The sequence below is a fragment of the Squalius cephalus genome (assembly GCF_949319135.1).
Source record: "Squalius cephalus genome assembly, chromosome: 9".
NCBI lineage: Eukaryota > Metazoa > Chordata > Actinopteri > Cypriniformes > Leuciscidae > Squalius > Squalius cephalus.
Window position 1 is genome coordinate 4,437,009 of NC_137130.1, and position 23,246 is coordinate 4,460,254.

At 37.6% G+C, this 23,246-nt stretch overlaps 2 protein-coding genes across 11 annotated transcripts in view; one reads left to right on the top strand and one right to left on the bottom strand.

Annotated features, from left to right (window-relative positions):
- Positions 1-7,891, bottom strand: part of fign (fidgetin) — a 75,540-nt gene extending 67,649 nt beyond the window's left edge. For 2 of the 3 annotated variants that reach the window (XM_079881979.1, XM_079881978.1), the window contains exons 1-2: positions 7,737-7,799; positions 6,942-7,053 (exon numbers count right to left, since the gene is read on the bottom strand). In XM_079881979.1, the coding sequence (XP_079738105.1) occupies positions 6,942-6,966 (25 nt within the window). In that variant the 5' untranslated portion in view covers positions 6,967-7,053; positions 7,737-7,799. Of the gene's footprint in view, positions 1-6,941; positions 7,054-7,736 lie in introns of all 3 variants that reach the window. The other variant, XM_079881981.1, reaches the window with a different exon arrangement.
- LOC307164833 (uncharacterized protein) overlaps positions 7,834-23,246 on the top strand; it is a 179,308-nt gene continuing 163,895 nt past the window's right edge. For all 8 annotated transcript variants that reach the window (XM_079881992.1, XM_079881990.1, XM_079881989.1 and 5 more), the window contains exons 1-2: positions 7,834-8,111; positions 9,125-9,394. The gene's annotated coding sequence lies outside the window, so the exon portion shown is untranslated. The remainder of the gene's footprint in view (positions 8,112-9,124; positions 9,395-23,246) is intronic.

Genomic DNA, 23,246 nt, shown 5'->3' on the forward strand with positions numbered 1-23,246 from the left:
CCCCCAAATGCCACTTTATTTTCACAAAAAAAAAAGTTATTTTTTATATAAATGACTGTGGTGGCTCATACCAACATTGTATTTACAAAAGCTAGTTTGGGACTGCTATTTAATAGCTGTAGCATAGGCCTAATGTTTATTTATTAGTAGTCTTTACTATTAGTCATATTCTTACAATTTATGTGTATGTTAAGTAAAGGGGGACAGTGTGTGTGTTCACAATTTGTAAGTAAACATATATAATAATATGCCTATATATATATATATATATATATATATATATATATATTCAATGTAAATTGTGATAATCGTAATTAATAATCGCAATTACAATTTCAAGGGAATAATCGACAATTATGATTTTTGTCATAATCGTGCAGCCCTAATTTCAGTGAATCAGGTCAAACTGTCCATAACTGATTCAAACTTTGATTCAACAATTAATTCACAATAAAGTCGCTGTTCACAGAAGTGTTTCACACATTAAAATGTTTTAGTAAAAATATATGCGATTAAATTGCTAGTTATTTGAACTAGATCGTCTTCATTTAACATTTTAAATCATTTCAGTGAATCAGTTCAAACTGTCGGTCAATAAATCAAAACTGTTCACAGCACACATTAAAATGTTTTAGTAAACATATACGCAAGTAAATTGCTGTGAAAATCAGTGTGCAAAACCTCGATTACTTCAGCTAGATCTTTATTTTATTTCTGACATTAAACATTTTAAATCATTTCAGCGAATCAGTTCAAACTGTCCGTTTCAGTGAATCAATTCAAAACTCTGATTCAACAGTTCATTTGTGACATTACTAAAAACGTTCACCATGCATTAAAATGTTTTAGTACAAATACATGCAAGTAAATATCTGTTTACGATCATGCAAAGTTATATTGGTGCATATAAACAAAAATAATTAACTACCATTCGGTGTTCGTTCAGGAGAAAAACGGTGTTGATTATTTATATTGACTTATATTAACTCATTATTTACAGTATTTAGGGAACTTCTGACATTAAACATTTTAAATATATGACTACAATGACTAGATGAAATTAAGTTAAAAAAAGATAAACAAATAAATAAATATCACACTTATAAGCAATTTGAGAGCAAATACATAAATATTAAAATATCATCAAAAGGGCAATACAATATTTTCAGATTTTTAGCTTTATAACAAACCTGAACTAAACTAACAGAGAAATCACTCATACAATCATGCATCCCTCAAACCAAGTTAATCAACGATGTACTATAATGTTCTGTGTTCACATCCATCCTCAACGAGTTAAAGCTTTTAAAACGGAGCCAACTGTCAACAGAGACATGATTTCGCTTTGTTTTGACTCTTATTATTCTGCCGTGTGTGTGTGCGACGTATCATAATGAACGGGAGTCCAGTGGCGTCCTCACCGCTGACTGTCAATCACGGTTACGCTCCTCTGATCAGATCACATCGCCGGCTAACTACAGATCAAACCGTCCTGACAAATGTTAAAAACAGCACATTTACATTGAGCCAGCCATAGCGTGACCCTAATGAAAGAGAAAAGACACAGAGACAAACACCTTTCAGTGTCTTTTCTTGCACACGATTATCGACTAAAAATAACCCACAGCGAGCCAAATGAATCAAATCAAGTATTCTGCAAATCAATACGTGTGGCGCGTTTAAGTCCTCATTTGTTGATTCGCCCCATGGAGAGGCCGATAAACTGGTGAGAGATGAGGGCACTTCACCTCTGTTCAGGTTTACGATGAACCGCTACATCTTTTACATCATCAGACAGCCTTTTTGTCCAATATCTCAATGGCAGGAACATTTACTGGAGCAGAACGCCTGGAAAATTTTTTGCTTCACGCCACCGTGCACAATAGCATCCTAACGCCACGGTCGATACCGTCATTACGGGTACAACAACCGCTTAATAATGAAATTCCAGTAACATTGACTTAAGCAAACAAAAAGGAAAATGTAATGCGTTTAAGATACATGGAAGGGGAAAGACGACAGCCTCGAGCGCGAATACTTTCTTCATCCGCGACTCTAGAGGATGATTTCAGAGCCGAGAAAGCAAACCAGGCCTACAGCACGGATAACAGACATATGTGCATTTTAAAAGACATACAACCCTGTATGCTGTCAGTCACAGCAAGGGAGGTAGAGAGAGGCCGACAGACAGAAAGTGTCTAAATGAGCTGGTGGAGAGGAGCGGGAGGGGGATGTCAAGGATTCATGGTCCTTCATCTTTGCAGTAGAGCAAACACATCTCTCAGTATAGCAACAGACAGCTGCAACCACTTCCAAATGCACTCTAACTTAGATCAGTGAAAGAATTGTCAGCGCACACCGAATCATACGAAGATAACACAGCCAGCTGCCACGAGAGAGAGAGAGAGAGAGAGAGAGAGAGAGAGAGAGAGAGAGAGAGAGAGAGAGAGAGAGAGAGAGAGAGAGCGATCCCTGCGTGGAAATGAAATTTGTTGCGTTTGCACGCGACCGTCTCCCTTGGGGTTCTTCCTCAGCGTTCGGATGAAAAGCACGCGAGACTACGCTTAACATATTTGCTTAAAGATGACAAGCCGCTACTGATTTCATTTGAGCCGGGCTTTTGTCTGAAACGGAGACAGGGGGTACCGAATAAGATTTGTTACACAGACTGACAAATGTATCCGTCTGTACGGATGAGTGTTTCATCAATTTGAAACGGCCCCCGAGATCCCCCAAGGTGCTCATCCGCCAGCGAGCCGAGTTAGTCTGAAGGTTCCCTTTAATTGTCACCATTAGATTGAGATAAAACCTGTCATTCTCATTTAAACAAACAATCCCAGGAGGCCCGGGCCACTTACACGTCTAACGCACCAACGGCATCGTCTTCTGCCAACGCTGGGCTTCTAAACCGTAAATCCCGGTATACCTACAGCATGACGCTTGCTGTACTGTGCATGGACCATTGTACGTTATTTATATGATTCGAACATTGCAATGGGAAAATACACAACATGCACCACTGAAAAACAGGTTTGTGCATATTAACTATTTTAGAACAGATTTGAATGTGGCTCGTCCAATTAGAATCAATTAGTCTTTAACTCAAGCCGTTTTCTGAACTAATGCCAGATCTATTTATTTCTTAGTTGACATCCATAAACTTTCATTTGTAAAATTGTAAGATTTTCAGAAATCATTTCAGACTAATCATTTCAGATTAGCCAGAAAACATGCATCACTGTATGGTTATTTATATAATCCATTTGTTTTAGAATTCCTCGCAAAAATAACTATATTGTGATACAGTTACTGGGGGATTTCAAATACTCGTACCATGATATACGCTTTTGGCCATTCGCCCACCACTAACCTGTAACTGACTTGCTAAAGACAGATTTAAAAAATATATTTCTTGTACTATTGTGTTATTCCCAGGATCCTTATAGAAACATTCTGTGGTGAGCTTTGTTACTAAACAATTAATAACATCTACTGTTAAAAAATAAATAAAAAAAATAAGTACAAACCCCCCCCACAAAACTACATAACCCACATTGTGCCATGATGAGTAACAGTTCACAATCTCATTTGCTTCAAAAAGCTCTACATGCCAAACACAGATCAATAGAACAACTCTGTCATACACTGAATGCAATGCAACTTACTCGTATGTTGTTTTTTAAGTGTAACCAAGCTGAGCTTGATTTAGACTCATTCAATAATTTAAGGTAATTGACCTGAATAAATCCAGATTAAATGTTCTAGGTTTTCGGTCTAAACATTTTTACAATGTGGAGAGTCTATTTAAAAACTACAGTGCATTTCACACAAACCCTCCAAACGTTAATGGCCACTATGAATATGTAAAAGAGCGGTTTGTAAACCATCAGAACAGAGGGAAATTGAAATCTGCATATTGAAAAATATTATATTTACACCAGATATGACTGATCATGTCAGATGTGATCATGTGAGAATTCAATCTTTTCTTTGATGAACAATGCTTCTGCCTCACTGTTGCCAATATTAATACATCAGACCAACAAGATGAATGAAGATGAACAATGAATGTGAATTGATATATGCCATAAACATTTATATAGGCCTTTATGTTTTTAGATGCATATATTTTAAATGCAGTGTACACAATGCTGCAAAATATTTGCTTTCACTAGTACAAAAACTCACAACTAATGAGATTATTACAAAAATCCATGTAAAATAATTACAGAGAAACAATAGAAAAGCTTTCTAAATATGTTTATACTGCATGTAACAGATTTGTAAAATAAATTTCCAAAAATAATGTGTTTGAGCCAATTAACTTGCATGATACAGGCAGCTAAATACAAATGTCAGTACATATGCAAACGTCATAAGAACACAAACTAATGAACATTACAGTCACTAGGTTACATGTTGAAAAAAAAAAACCCTCTCAAATAAAGAGATTTAAAAATGCATGTAAAATAGCTGTGAAAAAAAAAACATTCAACATGCTTTTAGGTTCTTTTCACTGCATGACACTGTTGAAACTGCACAGTATACTTATTTTTATCATAGAAAAGCGGTCTAGTTCTAAATATGTTTAAACTGCCTGACCCTGTAATAGATTTGTGTAAGAATTTGACAAAAATAATGTGTTAAAGACATTTAACTGCTAAATACAAATGATAGTACATTCAGACGTCATAAAAATACAAACTAATGAACACTGAAGCCAACGCTATCACTATATGTATGAAACTTGTCAAAATATTGGCCAAACGCAAGCCCCAATCTAACTGTTTGCACGCATCTGCTAATTGCCGCATCATCCGCGCGGGCTGAACGTCTTCTATAGGTCTGTGTGTAGCGGTCTGTGTGTAGCGAGCTGCCTGTAGCCCTGTGCTAGAATGTCAACACAAGATACATCAAGCAAAGAGGGTGCTGAAAAGGGGAGGGGTCAGCATCTGTCATCACGCACACCACAAAACTCAACATGAGGTTTCATGTCAACCCTGCGGACTCACACGCACACACACACACAGGCTCACGCAAACTGACGTGCCGCGCAATCAGGAGTGTGTGAAGCTGTCGTGTCGTTTAACATGCTCATAAAGCCCAGCCTGGGGTTAAACCGGGACCCAGTTAACGATAACAGCGCTTTCACACGTCAGCCGCTCGCTGCGCCCACAAGGAATCCCTCCGAGCACCAACCTAGCACATCACTTTGTCAAAATAGTATCATATTAAAAGCTTAAAGTATACTTATTAATAACATTTACACCTCAAACTCATATCTGCAAAGCTAAATTAGGTCACTGATGCCTGTTGTGTTAATATACCTCTGCTAACTGTAGTGCATTACACATCTAATGGCTTATTAGACCTCCCTACAGGAAAGAAAAAAAACACATGCTCAATGTCCACTTTGATTAAAACACATCACAAAAAACACTCTACTGTAATGAAATCACTCATCATGTAGTGCATTTTTCTATTGATAGAGCTGAAGAGGCTTGGAAAACACACTTCAGTCTTAGTCAGGCGATTTTTATTGTGTTTTTAAATAACAAAATGCAAATGCGAGAGGTATTCAGAAAATAACTAACATTCTAAATGAAAAATTTAGTTTTTGTTTGGTTGGTTAGTTTGTTGAGAGTGAAAACCAAAGGTTTGAATATGAAAATGTAAAACAAATCGACATTCAATTGCCTTAAAAAAAAAACCTACAAGTTTGCATTGACAGTGGCATAACCTTCAACAAATCAATTTCTGACCTCAAGTTTCTAATCTGACAACATCCACAGAACTAAGAGCCAGAGCTAAAGAATTGGGAAAGAAATATCCACAAGTACAAAGAAGAAAGGACATGCATAGAAAAATAGCTAAATGTGCATAATGCAGGGTGCACATCAAAAATTCATGCAAATATGTGTTCAAGAACTACATAAAATGTAGTAATATACAACCTCACTGATGGATGAAGTCCCATATTAAGGCTGAAAAATGTATGCGGACACATACAGTAATTCCTTCTGGTAACTTCTCTATGCCCGCTTAGTGCTTTATACTAAAAAAGTGAATATTTACAGGGACAAATTTCTACCTAACCACTAAACATTATGTTTTGAGATTGATTTAGTATATCAAATAATATAATTGGCTTGAATAAACCAAGACTTTGTATATATATATATATATATATATATATAGTACATTTTTAAGCTGTTTTGAAAAAGACTGCAAAAAGAGATAATGAATAATGTGAAAGCATATCACACCAGACTGAAGTTTTATGCAAATTTACAATTAAACAAATACCAACTACAACTTCATACACAGCTAATTAACTCAAACTTAAAATGCCTAACTTATTTTAATCTAAATATAGTTGGGTTTAGAACAAATTCAAGCCTAGATAAAACAAAATAGCCTATTCGGCAAATGTAAAACAAAAATAGTAATTTTACTTGTAGAAAAGGGGCTCGGTTAGGACATTAGAGTATATTTTCAAAGATTACAGTAAATATTAATGTTACATGTCTTCTTTAAAGATATGAAAGATAATACATATTTAAAGACCTCGTGTTTAATTAAAAAATAAGTCGCTATAGTCATCATTTTGACAGTAAGTTGACATCGTGTCAACTTAGTTCTGACAGACTGAGGTAAACACATCGCACGCGACTCTTATAATTATATATGCAATATATGCAAATTTACACAACTTTTATACAAACACGCTTAAGTTAGATCGAGATATATACATTAGGAATGCTTTATACGTGTGAAATAGAATCATGCATGCATTATTAACATACAATCTAACAGGTTACGTGAATATAGCTGCTGTTTATAGTCTAGCACGCATTTCATGACTAAAACAAACCACACCATGCAAGTACAAGCACAAATGTAATAGTGTATGCCAAAATATAAACAATAAATCAACGTACCATGTACACTGGAGCTAGTGATCATCTTCTCAAAGGCGCAAACAGGAGAAAGGAAAATGTGAATTCCAAAGGTTGCTTACAGCCACTTTTTCCTCTCAGCTATCGAATTACACTGTGAAAACCAGGGGCCTTTTCGTCAGGTATTCATTTAACCTACATGCATATAATTAAGAAGGCAACACTAACAAAAGCTCTTGGACAACATGTGAGAGGAGGAGAGAGAGGAGGAGAGAGAGAGGAAAAAAAAAAAAAAAAAAACATGACCACGACAGCGAGCTCATGTCAGTTTTCCTCCCCAGGTTTAAAGAAACGATATTCTCTTAATGGAAACACGCATTGTATGTCTTTTTACTTTAAAAACACATTTGCGGTCCCAAAAAAAGTCACGAATTAAAAAAATGCACATTTTCTATGATACGCAAAAAAGGAAGGATGCAAAAACTTTTTCAGATTATTATTGTGTAGGCTATAATGCGGCTCTAGTGCACCAGAAAGTTACTTTTGCGAATTTCAACCCCACCCACTCTCACTTTCCAATGCAAAATGTAATTAATCATATTCAACTATCACTGATCAACTTCATCCGCCTGCGCGTTAACATCCCGTTGCACGCGCGATCACATCTCGTATCAAAACACAATCCATGTATTTAGATATGGACAGCGCGAGCGCTTCATTTCAGCCCGGTGATGCATGGACTGGACATGCGTTGCGATAAAGGCAGGCGCTCGCGCTCCTCTCCTCTAGTCCAGTTTAATTCCTAATTTCGGTGGAAATAGCCGGGTTAACTCTTACCTGTTAGTATGACAGGATAACCTCTCGGGTTAGAGCGGCATCGATCCGACGGGCACGCTGATGAATGCTTCTGCGGGTTAAGCGACTTGAAACCATTCCAAGTTAGTGTGGGGAAGACTGACCACTGCCTCTGCCATGTTGGAATTTCAAACCCCAAACAGCTGCTCTAGAGAAGCACAGCGTGCCGCAGATTGCGCATGCGCGCTGCGCGAGAGCCAAATTCAAAGCAACGGTCAGATTTGCCTAAACACTCTCAGTGGAGTAGCGCTCGCTGTCCTGTCACAGTACACTGACAGGAATTATTCATCAATGGGCTGTATATGGACTTTTTGGCTGTATACACGATGTGTATATATAACACAAGAAGTAAAATAAGTGAGTATAGTATTTAATATTATTGATATATTGTAAAATCCACGTCGTAAGAGCGAGAAACGTTCTCTAAATCACTGCGCAGCAAACGTGGCGATCGTTATTTTTTTTAATCTATTTTCAATGAACTGACAGAACAAAGTCAAATAACATTCAGAACTAACGTTACATTAATATAAAAACACACAGTCAGGGGGTAGACTGATAATTATAGAAATAAATGTAAATATTCGCATGTAGCCATCGTTATTTCTATTATGTCAGTTCATGAACATTACGTTTTAATTAAAACGTTTTTAAAAAGTGTGTAATATTGTAAATGGATATAGCACAGCTTCTTGTACCTCAATGTCTAAATATTAGTGCTGTCAAATCGATTTATCACTTCTAACATAAAATGTATACTGTATATACAGGTATAGAATACACACACACACACACACACATATATATATACACACACACACACACACATATTATATAAACAAAGACATTTATGTTGGATGCAATTAATCACCATTAATCAGTTTGACAGCACTACAAATATATAATAAAATTAAGAAATTTGTGACTTAATAGGTGTTTTATTCCTCATCCTTAAGGCTATACATTTTTCAATATCACAACTAACTTTACACCCACAACAATCTAGCATTTTACTCGAGCAAGCACCAGTCACATTTTCTTAAAATAAATAAATAAATAAATAAAAATGCTCTTTATTGAATGATATTTATGATTAATTCTGCATGTTAATGCTTGAGTGCTATTATTTATTCCGGGATTTAATTACAAATAAACCATTAAAACAATGACATTATTTATTATTTTATCTTTATTTGTGGACAAAACTGTAGATATCATACCTTTATGGTGTATATCTATCTGGGTTAAAAAAAAAAAAAAAAAAAATGAAGGGCAAATCTTGATGTGTCTTCTTGTATCTGAGTTTGACATCCTGTCGTATATCACACCATGACAAAACCACTCCACACCTCTTCTCTGTCGTCTCCCAGTGCTCTTTTGACAACCCAGAGGGACCTGGCTGAGGACCTGGAGTTTAGACACATGATGTGTACTGTGGAACCCACAGTCCCAGCATGGCCTCTCGCATTCGTGCGCTGGGGCCTTGGGTTGATGCATCGATCTGGCCCTGAGCGTTCCCCGATGAGTTTGCAGGCCATTTCCAGTACAGCCCTAAAGCCCTTGGAGAATGTCTGCCCGTCGGCAGTCAGCACCACTCCATTCAGCCTTTCCTAACAAACGACTGCTTGCCGCAATCTAAGGTAATAATTACTGTACTACTTCAGACTCTGATCGGTGGATACCGATTGAGTCCCTCTTTTCTATTGTTGCATCTCAAATTTTGATTTGATTGAGTCCCACCACACCTTGCAGCTCTCATTATGTCTGAACAATATGTATGTGATGAGGGTAGAGGAAGCGTGCAGTTAAGGAAGGGGGGGGGGGGGGCATCCGATTAAATGCTGCAGACACAAATGGTAAACTGGACCAGACAAGAAAGAACAAAGAAAGTGAGAGAGATAAAATGGCTCTGTTTCAAAACCCAGTGAGCTGCCTATTGCCTACATATCCACCTTATTCCTGACGACCTTACTGCGTTTTGAATTATGAGTGGCACTTCCGGTTTGGGGAACTTCCATTCAAAAAAGGCTGAAGCAAATCATTTCAAATCATAAGGTTTCCCTACAAATAAAGCTGATCTGTCAGTTTGACTGGATGAGCTGTCAGTTTTCCTTCATGATTTATTTTCAGACATCATGAGAAAAACGTAATACTTACGTAATACAAGAATATCTATGGCAAGAGCTCTTTTCAGTCGCTGCTTTCTTTTCCTCGTGATTATTTTCTTTTTTCCCTTTGCAATCCGCTGTAAAAGTATGAAAAAGGACAACATATACTGCACATTTGTGGTCTGTTCTCCCGAATTTAATTTACGATATACTCCATTAATAATTCACTGGAATGCACGAAGAATCTCTCGTTATTCTCCTCAAATCCTCACGTCTCTTTCCAGGTTTGTTTTCACAGGTAAATGCAATTTATTATCAGTCAAAATGACGGAAATCACTTTGAAATAGTATCACGTAATGCTGAAGTTAATGAGCATTTTTGATTAAGGCAACATAAGTCACATAATACAGATTACCACAGTGATATTTAACCAAAGACTCGCGCTTTTGGGGTTATTTGGTCTGTTGAAATACCTTGTTGATGCTTTTACACTTTTAAATTTCCTTTTAATGTTCGATGGTTGAAGGGTTGTCATCTCATTGTGGCACTTTTTTTAACGTATTGCGTTCATAGAGCGAGCGTTTCACTGATTGTTTACAGCTTAACGGAAGTTACACCCATAATTCGTGCAAAGCGTCATGGGGCGTGGGAATAATGTGGATAGGCAGCTGCTTTCTAACTAAGTTAGAACCACATAAGTGGCTGATTTGCAAGCATGTAAACTCATATTTATAATGTTGGTTGACCATCGAAAAAAAGACATTGCTGAAACAGACTACATGCATTGCTGCCTCAGAATTTGGCATCTTTATTTACTATAATGCTACTACTAGGGCTACACAATATATCGAAATTATCGAAATATCGCAAATGTAGGCTATATATCGCGATATTCATATCGCAATGGCTTGCAATAACTGGGGTCATGAACAAAAGACAAAGAGAAAATCACTCACTGCTCTTGGCTGAATAACTTTTGTAGCTTTAATAAGAATCAGTATATATTTAATTCATACAGTGAAAACTAAGCAGTGTTTATTTTTACATTTGATTATTCAGTTTCTGTTGTTAAACAAACCTAATGTAGGATAACCTGAACCCCTAAACCCCACTGATGTTAAAATAACACTTCTTATGCTACAGTAAAACACTGATGTTCACTTTCAGAAGCTGTAGGGATGTTTTCTTGTCACAAAAAGAATGTGAAACACGTATGTAGGTTAGGCTATATAATTTTAAATATATTTTTAAGATATTTTAAGTTTATTTTACACACTTTAGGCATTATCGCATCGAATATCGCATTATTTAATGAGTTATCGCATATAAAATTTTTCTTCAATATCGTGCAGCCCTAGATACTACCTTTTGGAAAAGTCTTGGAAGTGCTGCTCGAAATTAGGTATTAGAACAGAGCGTTCGAGAGAGAGAGAGAGAGAGAGAGAGAGAGAGAGAGAGAGAGAGAGAGAGAGAAAGAGAGAGAGAGAGAGAGAAAGAGAGAGAGAGAGAGAGAGAGAGAGAGAGAGAGAGAGAGAGAGAGAGAGAGAGAGAGAGAGAGAGAGAGAGAGAGAGAGAGACAGTAAGCTCTATCAGAACTGTAGATGCAATCAGGACGGTTATTAATCTCCAGGTTGTCAGTGTAAGAAACAGCTGAAGAAAAGCTGTCCATTAGTATTGGTGTTTCTCTACCTGCGCGCTGCACGGGCACGATGCAGGAGTAATGCAGGAGAGCCTTGCTGTCTGCTGCCTTCGACCATCACTCTAAGGACGAGAGGTCAGAGAGAAAACAACCGCTGTGTAGACTCCAGCCAGAGCGGCCGCCATTGTCTCCCAGCCGCATATGAGAAAGTTCTCTCTGCGCCTTTTGTCCTTGTGTCAGCAGGCAGGACATTCTAAATTATTTTGCTCAGCTGCCTCCCTGAACTCTTGCTACGGCACGTCAACACACACATCATCCAGACACACACACATACGCACATCGGAGACGTGAGTGTGTGCCTGCACTGCCCTAACATCCACCACAAATCCTCAAATACACTAATACACACACACACACACAACACACTAGCATAACATTAGCTACGGATGGAGCACGGCTCCGGTTTCTTGTTAGTGTATTGATTAGTCGTTTAATTGGTAATTACTGTTCAAGTGCACACCGTTCCCTTGTTGCGAGGAAATTTTGATAACATATTTAGTCATTTGAGCTTGTTGAATCAAAATATTCTGATGAGATACAACAATGCATATTGACGTAATTGGCTGTACATTGTTAAACCAATAAGCCACTTACAGTGATTTTACAATGGGATGTTTATCAAACCCCCATAAAGGCCTGTTTATACTGACAGCGCTTAAATACCCGGAGGTTGGCGAGTCTCTGGTTGCTCGTAGGCGTTCCTACTCGAATGCAGTATCCAGTTTTATCCCGTGGTGGATCGCTCTCTGCGCTCTCATTGGTAGATGTCACATCGCATCATTGCTGATTTGAAAATAGTTGAGCTTTCCAACTTCAAAAATTTAAAATAAATGACATTTGGTATGTTCCTGCAAATTGCATGTCATCGTGAATAACTTTTTAACTGTGGTAATCAATTGCTGTATTGCTATAGTGGCAACAGCAATACGATAAAATAACAAAAACACCAATAGAAAATAGCGGCACAATTTATTCGTTCTCGAATCAAAGACTCACACAATCTTATTACTGAATAACAATTCAGCCATGTCTATGAAAATTATGAAAAATGCAAATTTTATGTAAACTTTACATTCATATTTCATGTATTCATGTATTTCTTAATTTATCCATAAAGTTTCACTGTGCAATTTCTGAGCCACTAGCGCTGCGCCACCTAATGGAATTGCAAAAAATTATTGTTTTCAAACAGGTCTATCTATCTATCTATCTATCTATCTATCTATCTATCTATCTATCTATGCAAATCTGTCGTTCCCATTCTCATTGTCCATGAAAAATGATTATGCTCTATTATCATATGCGTAAACCATCACTGTAGTGGTTAATACCGCACCCGGTGAAGTTTAGCACCAATGTGAGCTATATAAGTACTCATTAAAGAGGGTGATGAAATAGTCCTTAAATGCATGACATTGCACCTTAAATGTGTTTTCCTCACTTCAGCCGCTCATCTCTGCTGTGGTTAACAACAGCCATTTATCTAAATGGATTTCAACTGATTAACCATTTAAGTAATAATGATCGGGGCAGTGTAGACTCTGCATTAGTTGCTAATTTGATAGGAATGTGTTTCTAAGGTTGTTTACTTAGACAGACACACACATGCACACACACACACGCACACACAGTGAAATTGTCTGGTTCCTCAGGACTGGGGTTAGGGGTTTGTCCAGTCACGTGATGTGCTGTTTTTTAACCTTCTGCCTGCAGACTTTGCTGTCAGCTTCCATCATTTCAACTGAGCTTGGCAGAGATTTCATGAGATTTTTTTCTTTCTTTCTCGATGGAGACAAATCCTTTGGAGAAAAAGCCAAACAATGCCAGCTCTGAAAGCACAGCTCATGAAGTGAGGTGTTTAATTTAATACTTGTTAACGTGGTCTGTAATGCTTTAAATCATGGCAGCATCATTAAAAATATCTTCATTTGGTATTACGACTTTCTCCTTGAACCGAGTAACAAGTCTGGTTCTGCTTGCGCTCAGATGAACCATGTGTTTTGCGCATTACCAAATAGCCAGGATCAAGAAATAGTTCACACAAAATTTAAGATGTTGTCATTATTTTCTCACCCTAGTGTCGTTACAATCCTGATTGCTCTTTTCGATAACTTTGCGCGAGGAACAGATTCAAATTCAAGATGCTTTCCCCTTCCATTCCACCTTTCAAATCTCCTTCCCCAGCTCTTTTGAAACTTTAACAAATATAGACTTAAATTTCAGTGTGTTTCACACACAATGTTATTGCATGACAGTTGTGGTCAATACAAACAATGTACATTCCTAAAAAAAATTTGGTTTGTTTTTGTTATTGGCACATATGGTTCCATAAAGAACCTTTAACATACATGGTATCTAGTGCACAAAAGGTTCTTTATAATGTTCTTCACACTAAGAAATTTTTTTTATTTTAAGACCTGTTCACTGAAACGTTCTTTGGGGAACCAAAAAATTGTATGGTAACTCTTTACAATAATGTTCAGTTTGTTAACTGCAGTAGTTAACATGAACTAACAATGAAAAATACTTATAAAGCATTTATTAATCATATTAATCATTAATCATTTACAAATACATTATTAAAACCAAAAGTTGTATCGATTACTATTATTTAATGGACCCAAGCTAACATGAACTAATAATGAACAGTTGTATTTTTATTAACTAATTTGAACAAAAATGAATAAATGTGTTGCTCATTGTTAGTTAATATTAGTTCATGCATCAACTCATGTAAACTAGTTGGACCTTATTGCAAATTGTTAGCAATGGTTCTGCTATGACCTTAAAAGAAAAAGGGTGTTGGAGCCATTTTTTAAAGAATATATGGAAAAGAGCTGCATGATGATTTTTAAAATAAAACATCAGAGGAACAAAATTAAGGTGAGCAAATGATGACATCAAGAATTTTATTTCCGAAAGCACTATTCCATTGATAGACATGACAGCGAGAATCCAGCCAGTCTGAGGTCGCGATTGTCGGCGAATGGGCTTAAAGAGGGAATAACGGGCAGGCGACAAAGACTAGAGTGAGAGCGGGTGAACGAAAGGGAGAGAAATGAAAGGTTTGGTTTCACATTATATGATGATGTGTAGCCAAGTCCCTTTATGGTCTCGGGCTAACGTCCTAATGGGGACAAGCTCGCAGTGGATGAAGCCCACAGAGGATAAGATACTAAATCTCGCAATAAAAGCAATGTGATTTACAGTAAATTCCAGCAGGCTGACAGCGCCACAGCTGAGGGCATAAACACGCTCCTTTCAGCAGAGCTCCTACTCTCGCTGAGAAGTACAATTGCATGGCCAGGCATGCTGGCTCACCAGCAATGACTTTGATAAATAACCAGGAAGTCCCACTGTTGGCTTAAAACTAGAAGTTGTTCAGTTGCAATTCTGCATTTGTCCTCCTTTAATGGGTATGGAAGTGGCTTTAGCCGTAATCTGGCATTGATTGATTAGGTCTCACTACGGCTCCCACCGCCCCCCTCCTCGCCGTGGAATAGACGCCCGGCCGCAGCTGGGCTCTTGCCGAGCGATGGCTGTATTAGGGCCCTACACGCCTTATTTACCTGCAACACAAACACAGTTAATTCCACTTGGGTGGACGGACAGAGGGGTGGACTCCAGGAAAACAACAAACGAGAAGTGACATGTTTTCGTTGGTGCTCGAGATATCTAGTGAAGAGGAAAACAACCATGTATTCATAGAGCTGTAGCTGGCAGCCGTTAAAGAGACAGAATGGCCACAGTTTACTGCGAATCCAATGAAGTTTCTGAAGTCTGTTAAAGCAATAGCCACGGGTAGGGGTTTAGTGAACAAAGCATAAAAGACACCACTGTTCAATAAATCACTAAATTAATTCATTATAATTACATATTTAAAAAAAAAAAAAGTATATGCAACATAGCTACCCGGCACATTAATATAAAATGCATGTAACATATATGTGACCACAAAACCAGTCACATGGGTCATTTTTTTTTTGAGATTTATACATAATCTGTAAGATGAATAAATAAGCTTTCCATTGATGTATGGTTTGTTAGGATAGGACAATATTAAGCCGAAATACAACTAACTGAAAATCTGGAATCTGCGGGTGCAAATAAAACGAAACATTGAGAAAATCGCATTTAAATTTGTCCATTTATGTTTGCGATTGTGTTGCATTCACTGACAAAAAATAAATGTTTTATATATTTTACGGTAGGAAATTTACAAAATATCTTCATGGAGCATGATCTTTACTTAATATCCTAATGATTTTTGCCATAAAAGAAAAATCTACAATTTTTACCCATACAGTGTATTGTTGGCTATTGCCTCAAATATACCCGTGCGACTTGTGACTGGTTTTGTGGTCCAGGGTCATATATGTGTTTAGTTGCTCTATATCCAGCTTATTCTCTGTACACTCACATAAAGCGAATCTCAACTGCCTGATTGTTTTTTTATTTTGTCACAAAATATAACCATATTATCACTCAGCTCATTATATAAAGTTGGATATAAAAGTATATCCAACTTTATCTGCATACTGTATACTCGCGTAGGGTGTATCCATTTGAATCAATTTCCACTTCACAATATAGCATATCTCAACTGCTTGAATGCCTATATCATCGCAAAATGTAAACTATATTATCGCCCACCATTTCATTTATAATGTTTTCCAATCAAAATTTAGAGTCAGAATTGTTATATAAGAACACAATGCATCTTTACCATGATTTTACCATGTTCGTTCATAATCTTTAGCATAATAGTCACAATATTTAAATCAATAGTTATATTTGTTAATCAGAATAAACAATTCTTACAGCATGTAATATAGTTTGTTAGCAAAACTTTAGGCCAACTTATAGTCACACTAATATCACATTAATATAAAATATGTCACGTGTGTTGCAGGGGCTTTGAATGTGGCAGAATTTAGTTTAGTATTTCTATTTAGAATGTAGAATTAGAAACAATCCTTCAGTTGTAAATTTGTACAATCCGCTTCAGTTTAATGAAAGCAGCAATAAGACCAACATGCACAAGTTAGAAATGAATCTGTCTATTTATACTGTACAATAATGGTCTCAAGGCTGTCCTTTGTCGCTTTTATCGAGTATTCATTCAAATTCGATATAAAAATCAACTCGTGCATATATTGAACCGAAACAGCACCAAGAATTGACCACAAACAAACAAGGTTTGAGGACGATGTTCGACGTAATGAAAAACAATGTTTGTTTTGAATGAGGCGCGGGAGGTTGAAAATGTAATTTCGACAGAGAGCCGGATATTGATTGTGTTTTACCAGCAGCAGATCCATTTTAATTAAATATTAAATACGAATGCAGGACACAAGAGCTACAAGTTGTTTTCAGCTGATCATCGAGCATCTTCTAATAAATCACAATCTGTGCCGACAGCCCTATTCTTTAATCAAGTATTTAAATCAGGGTTGGGCTGAAATGCAATTCATTTCACATTCAAAGAATACTTTAGTTATTTTTAACAGGAGGCCTTCGTGTATGAATTTTAATGGAGACACTTAAATGGTAATTATTCTACTCAGACTCAAACGCAGGTAACAAATGGAATTCAATCAGTGGCTATGCATAATGACCATCATTAGGAGACAGAAAATAATAATGACATCCTCTCCGCATTAGAGACACGCGCTCGGCGAACTAAACCCGTAGCCATTATTGATCGCCATGGAGATAAGCAATTGTCACTTTCCCGCAGCATTGTGTGTGAATGTTAAATACAGCGGAACAATCCTCACCCCCCACACACCTTTTGTCTGCTGCTTTTTTTTTACTTCCATTTTACAGAGTGACAGAATGCGTTTAGTGTAAAATCTTAACGTGAGTCCGGTGTAAATGGATGGATGTCACCGCACATGTTTTTTCTGTCAATTGTGGTTATTGTGCAAAGGTCACGTGACCCTCTTCATGCTGGTTTCGTGTTAATGTGAAAGGTGCACTGACATCACTTTAAACGGTACACAGAATATGGAAATGACACCATGGAAGTAGTGCTGCACCTACAGTAACACAGGTGTCCAATAGTTTACGCTTCGTGAGTGCCGCACTCATTCAGTACCTGTGGCTGGTAAAGTCAACGTTGCACAAGCGAGTACAAGTTTGCAGACATGAAGTTAAACATTAAACATGACTGTTTTCAGAAATATGCCTTATATAAGACAGATGATGTGGTAACCTAGAGACAGCAACTTTACATATAAGGTTTGTGCTGATCAAAAACATCAATTTTATCAGATTAAACTGTTATCGTATGAAATTACTGATCACACACATGTTCTAAAGGATTAATATAATGTAAAGCCAATCAGGAAGTATACAGTATAGTCTCCTGCCAATGTGTGTGTGTGGGTATGTGTATATATATATATATATATATATATATATATATATATATATATATATATATATATATATAATCAGTATGTAAACTATCTTTAAATACAAACAAGTGATAGATCAATAGATAGGTCGATAGTCTCTATCTCTATTTCTCTCTCTCTGTGTGTGTGTGTGTGTGCTTTTGGTTTATATTACATTGTGGGAACCAAATGTCCCCACAAGGATAGTAAAACCTGAGATCACCTCCATTGTGGGGACCAGCCATGGGTAGGTTTAGGGATAGGGTTAGTGTAAGAAGATAGAATATACAGTTTGTACAGTATAAAAACCATTAAGTCTATGGAGAGTCCCCACAAAGATAGTGAACCAGACATGTGTGTGTGTGTGTGTGTGTGTGTGTGTGTGTGTGTGTGTGTGTGTGTGTGCGTGCGTGCATGTGTGCGTGTGTGTGTGTAAACAGTACTCTGAAGTTTAGGCCAAATATCCACTGGTTAACAACAGCTCTATCAGCCTATATCAGTCTATTACCTAGAATATGAAATACACCAAATGTTAGAATTAAATGTTGATGCTGAATGCAAGCATAATGCGAAGAGTGTAAAGTTAGTTATGGGTAAATATATGAGAGCTAAAGACACTGGTTATGAGTGAAGATTGAAGAGTGTAAAGTTATTGTAATTGCGTGTCAGGCGGATGCTGTGGAAGGTGAAGGACAATGGTGTTTCGTCTGGCTCTGAGCCAGTGGGCAGCACGCGCTCACTCGCTCCCTCCGTCCTACAGCTTTTTTTTCCTCTCGGCATCTCTCTTTCTTTTACACATGCACATATTCACAGGTCATTTTCCCTTACACACCTAAACGCTGTCTCTCTTTCCCGATCCGCTAGCTGCAGACCGTTGGCGGCACGCGGTGCACTGCGTTGCGGTGCCAGGGTCTGAGCCCACCCCAGGTGAGACAAGCTCCGCTGCTTTGATGGATCTGCCATTTCAGCCCTGCTCTGTCCGACAGCAGGAGCCCAGGCCTTCACCCTCTCCCTCTTTCCCCCGCCCGCTCATCTCTTAATCTCAGAGAGAAAATATATATCCTATATCTCACAGATACATCCCTCTGAGCCGGCTGGAACAGCACTCATCTGGAATACAGACCAACAGGCTATTATTTATTTAATGCACTGACAGAGAGAAGGAGGAAGAAACAAATGGCAGAGATGAGATGTAGGCAGTGAGCGGCACACATAAGAGTTTGAGCCAATTAGTCAAAATAGTCAAGAACCTGCGGACGTTTAACGTGGAATGGATTTAAACCTGTAAAATGTATAAAAGTCGACATGAAATGTGGATGATCGCAAACCATGTTTCGTATTTCAATGAGAAAAAACTAAGACGGGACTTGATTTTATCCATTTTGCATCTTGAGAAATGGACGTTACATAACGGAATGGATTGTGATTGTTGATTGCAAAGGGTTAAAAAAAGGAGTGGGTGTTCACAAACACGTTTTAATTGCTGTAGGTCGCCAAGTTGTTGTTGGCTTTCATACTGCTGGATGTTATGCTAATGCTAATGTTTTGCACAATTAGACATTGCTGATGTGCAAATCTGATCACAAACGGGATGTGCTGTTGTAAATTAAGATTTTTTTGGTATTTCTGCAGCTAAATGTGGCCCAAATCCAATATTTTTGCTCGTATGTGACTCAGATCTGTTTTTGTCTGTTTTGTGAACAGCACAAACACATGGAGGGCCCTATCTTACACCCAGTGCAATGCAGCGCCAGGCGCGATGCTAGTGTGTTTTGCTAGTTTCAGTCCGACGCAGTTATCATTTTCACGTCCTGCGCCACGTTGCTTAAATAGCAAATGCATGGAATCTGGTCTTTTCGATTCCGATTTGGGCCACTTCTATATGTGGTCCTAAATTCAATTCAGGTCTGATGTTTTTGCAATGTGACCTCAGTCTGAATGGTCATATCGGAATTCATGCGGCTTTTACGTCACTCTAGATTGACATTTGTCACAATTCTGCGCTCATGGGAGTCACTTCAAAGATTTTACATACCCGAAGTTATCAAGACAGTTGTGAAAGGTAGTCAGTGGAGGACAGTGATGTGTCAGAACTCATAAGTATTACAGTGACAGCTCTATAAACAAGCAAAACATCATAAATGTTTAAAAACTCTGCTCTCTTTTTTCACATCCACGTCTTTGTTTTTAATATTGCCTGGACATAATTTCGCTGGGGCTCCGCTAGGGCTGGGCGATAAAACGATACCGATAATTATCGCGATATAATTTTTCTCGATAAAACGATATCAAGAGGTCGATAATGTTTATGCGCCAAAAGCGGAACGAAACTCATTTGAACCGCGGCTCATTTTATCCGCTCGGCTCAAAGTCCAAACGGCAGCGCGAGCTCACTAAAGTTAGAGTAGATGCGTTTACTCTGATCGGTCTCGGTCACGAAATCCAGTGAGAAGCGCTTGAATTCAGCGAGGAACACAAATGTCTCAGTGATTTAAACCAGCTTAAAGGCAGATGAAACAGCGCTGACAAACTGTGCGCAACGATACAGTCTGAAGGCTGAAATTCCCATCATTTACCACGGATTTACTGTTAGCTTAGTAATATTAACTGCACTATGAAATGTAGGATATACATTGAATTGTATTATATTATTAATGTAGACAATGTATTAAAGGACTAATGGAATATAATTACAGTATTTAATAATGTATTTAGACTACTGTTTTTCATACAAATACCATAGAAACCATAAAGTTACATTTTGCCATGATAGTGAGGTGCTATAGGCTAGCCCTGGTTTTATCTGTGGTTATCATGATCTAAATGCATGATACTGGATGACCAATGGTTAAGTTTAATAAAACTCAAACAGTCAGAATATTACATTTTACCAAAAAAAAAAAAAAAAAAATTAGCACATGCAGAAACTAAGAAATTGTCCAATAAATATATTTATTTTGTTAAGGAAAAATGACAAATGTTTGTCATGATATGTTCTGACAATAAAGAGTAGTTTAAAACCACAGTTAACGCTCTGGTTTCTACAACTTTCACTTAGGAGCAAAAATCTGCCTTTAAACTTTAAAGAAATAAAGATTTGACTTTTATCATGATAATTATCGATATCGACTGATATAAAAAAAATTATCGTGATATTTTTTTTTGGCCATATCGCCCAGCCCTAGGCTCCGCAGCAGATCACACAATAAACAAATGCGTAATCTCTTACTTAAATGTCATCTGTGTTTACTTCCGTATGACAGTGTTCTGTGTGATGTCTTTTTATCGTTCTTTTGCGTATGTGTAACGGAGGCCAGCTAGTAGTCGCTGTGCGAGTAAACTTCACTCCCCTGATCTCAATTGGTGCTCTAACGACAGACGCTAGAGGCTGCAGTCTTTAGTCTTCTTTTTAGAGTGCCTGACTATCACGTCGGAGACCCGGGTTCGAGGCCCGCACAGAGGGGGGGTGAGTAGGACCCGGGTGGAGGGGTTACATTGGTGCCGTGACCCGGATGGGAGTGAGGTTTAGGGGAGTGAGTGTAATGGAGGCCAGCTAGTAGTCTCTGTGCGAGTAAACCTCACTCCTCTGATCTCAATTGGCGCTCTAGCGACAGACGCTAGAGGCTGCAGTCTTTAGTCTCCTTGTTAGAGCACCTGACTCACACGCCGGAGACCCGGGTTCAAGGCCCGCAGAGAGTGGGGTGAGTAGGACCCGGGTGGAGGGGTTACACATGCGGGTCACTGGAATCTGATATTGGTCACATTTAAAACAACAATGTGAACAGCTATTCTAATAAATCGGAGTTGAGCATTAAGGCTCGTGGTGTGAACGTAGCCTAACTTTGTAAGTCTAGTCTTAGCAGTTTATGAAACCAGCCCCAGGTCAGAGAAAAGTAGTTTCACAATACGACCAAAAACATGCATTGACAGCAAACAAGGTCAGTATTCATGTTGACATTAGACAGAGCTTGTGTTTTACACTCCTGTAGTATTTAAAGAAATCAACCAGAAGTATTAGATATAACACTGAAGAGGTCATTATATACATTATATACAGACTAAACAAATGCCTCTTTGAGACTTGTGAAAAGGAAAATGTCTTAGCCTCGTGAATGGATATCAACCGTTTTGTTGAAATGTATTTTTTTTTTTTTTTTTGACGTATTGTGCAGTCATGTTTCTTTGGTACATTCACATGTGATTATCACTGGGGCCTATTATATTTAAAAGCTTCCTGAAGAAGGTCACAACTGTTAACCATAAAATGTCATTTTCAGCAACAATGGTCAGTGTTCAGGGAGACATGGTCAAAGCACATGGTTTTAAAATACCCACTAAAACACAATTTTGTCTTCCTCTCTCTGCATTCGATGTTGAAGTGGAACTCCTGAAAAACCCACCCATGCCAAGGTCGTTCAATTAACGCCTCTCCCTTTCATGACCGCCAGGAGTGTGTGTGTGTGAGAGAGAGAGAGTTAGATTCTCTGTCTATCGCGCTAAAGTGCTGTGTCCATAGCTGTGGCGGTCCAACATCCTTTTCACAGCTGGAATATTTTGGGAAATGTCTGATATGCTGTGAAAGGGTCTGACAATTCATATGAGTGAATAGCACAGGGCCAGAGATGAAATAATAACGCTGAATGCAAGTAGAGATTTTAATTCAAATTTCAAGAGATTTATTACTTTATCTATAGCAAGGTTATTCACATTCTTAAATTCACTCCAAAAAGCCTGTGAAGACAAGATAACTAAAGGAAGTAATGTTTTTACTTTGCTGGTTCAGGTTGATTAAATCCCAATATGATATGAGTAAATTGGACTTGCTTGATTATAAGCAACACAAAATAAAAATAAATTCTAAATACCATAATTAAATACAAATATTTGTAATCTTTCATCAAAATATGATAACTAGCTCCATTCCGGTACGTAACTAGCCATATTTATCTGGCACAACAACGAGGAGGATCTTAAATAGGCTAATATAATTAAATTTGAACTGATAATTGCACACCATATACAGCTAATAAAACAAACAAAAAAAACAGTAAATTTTATAAAACGAAGTAAAGAACGGCAGCATTCAATAAAATATTTCCCAAAAGCAAAGAAGACGTGCTGCATCTCGTTATCTGAACCTTTTCATTTCCATTAACCTTAATTAATTAACTTAGGTTAATTAATTACTAACTAATTAAACTAATAAAACTAATTAATTAACCTTAACCTTCCATTAATTCCTTAAAAAAGGAATCATATTTCCGCAATGTTAAATATAAGAGA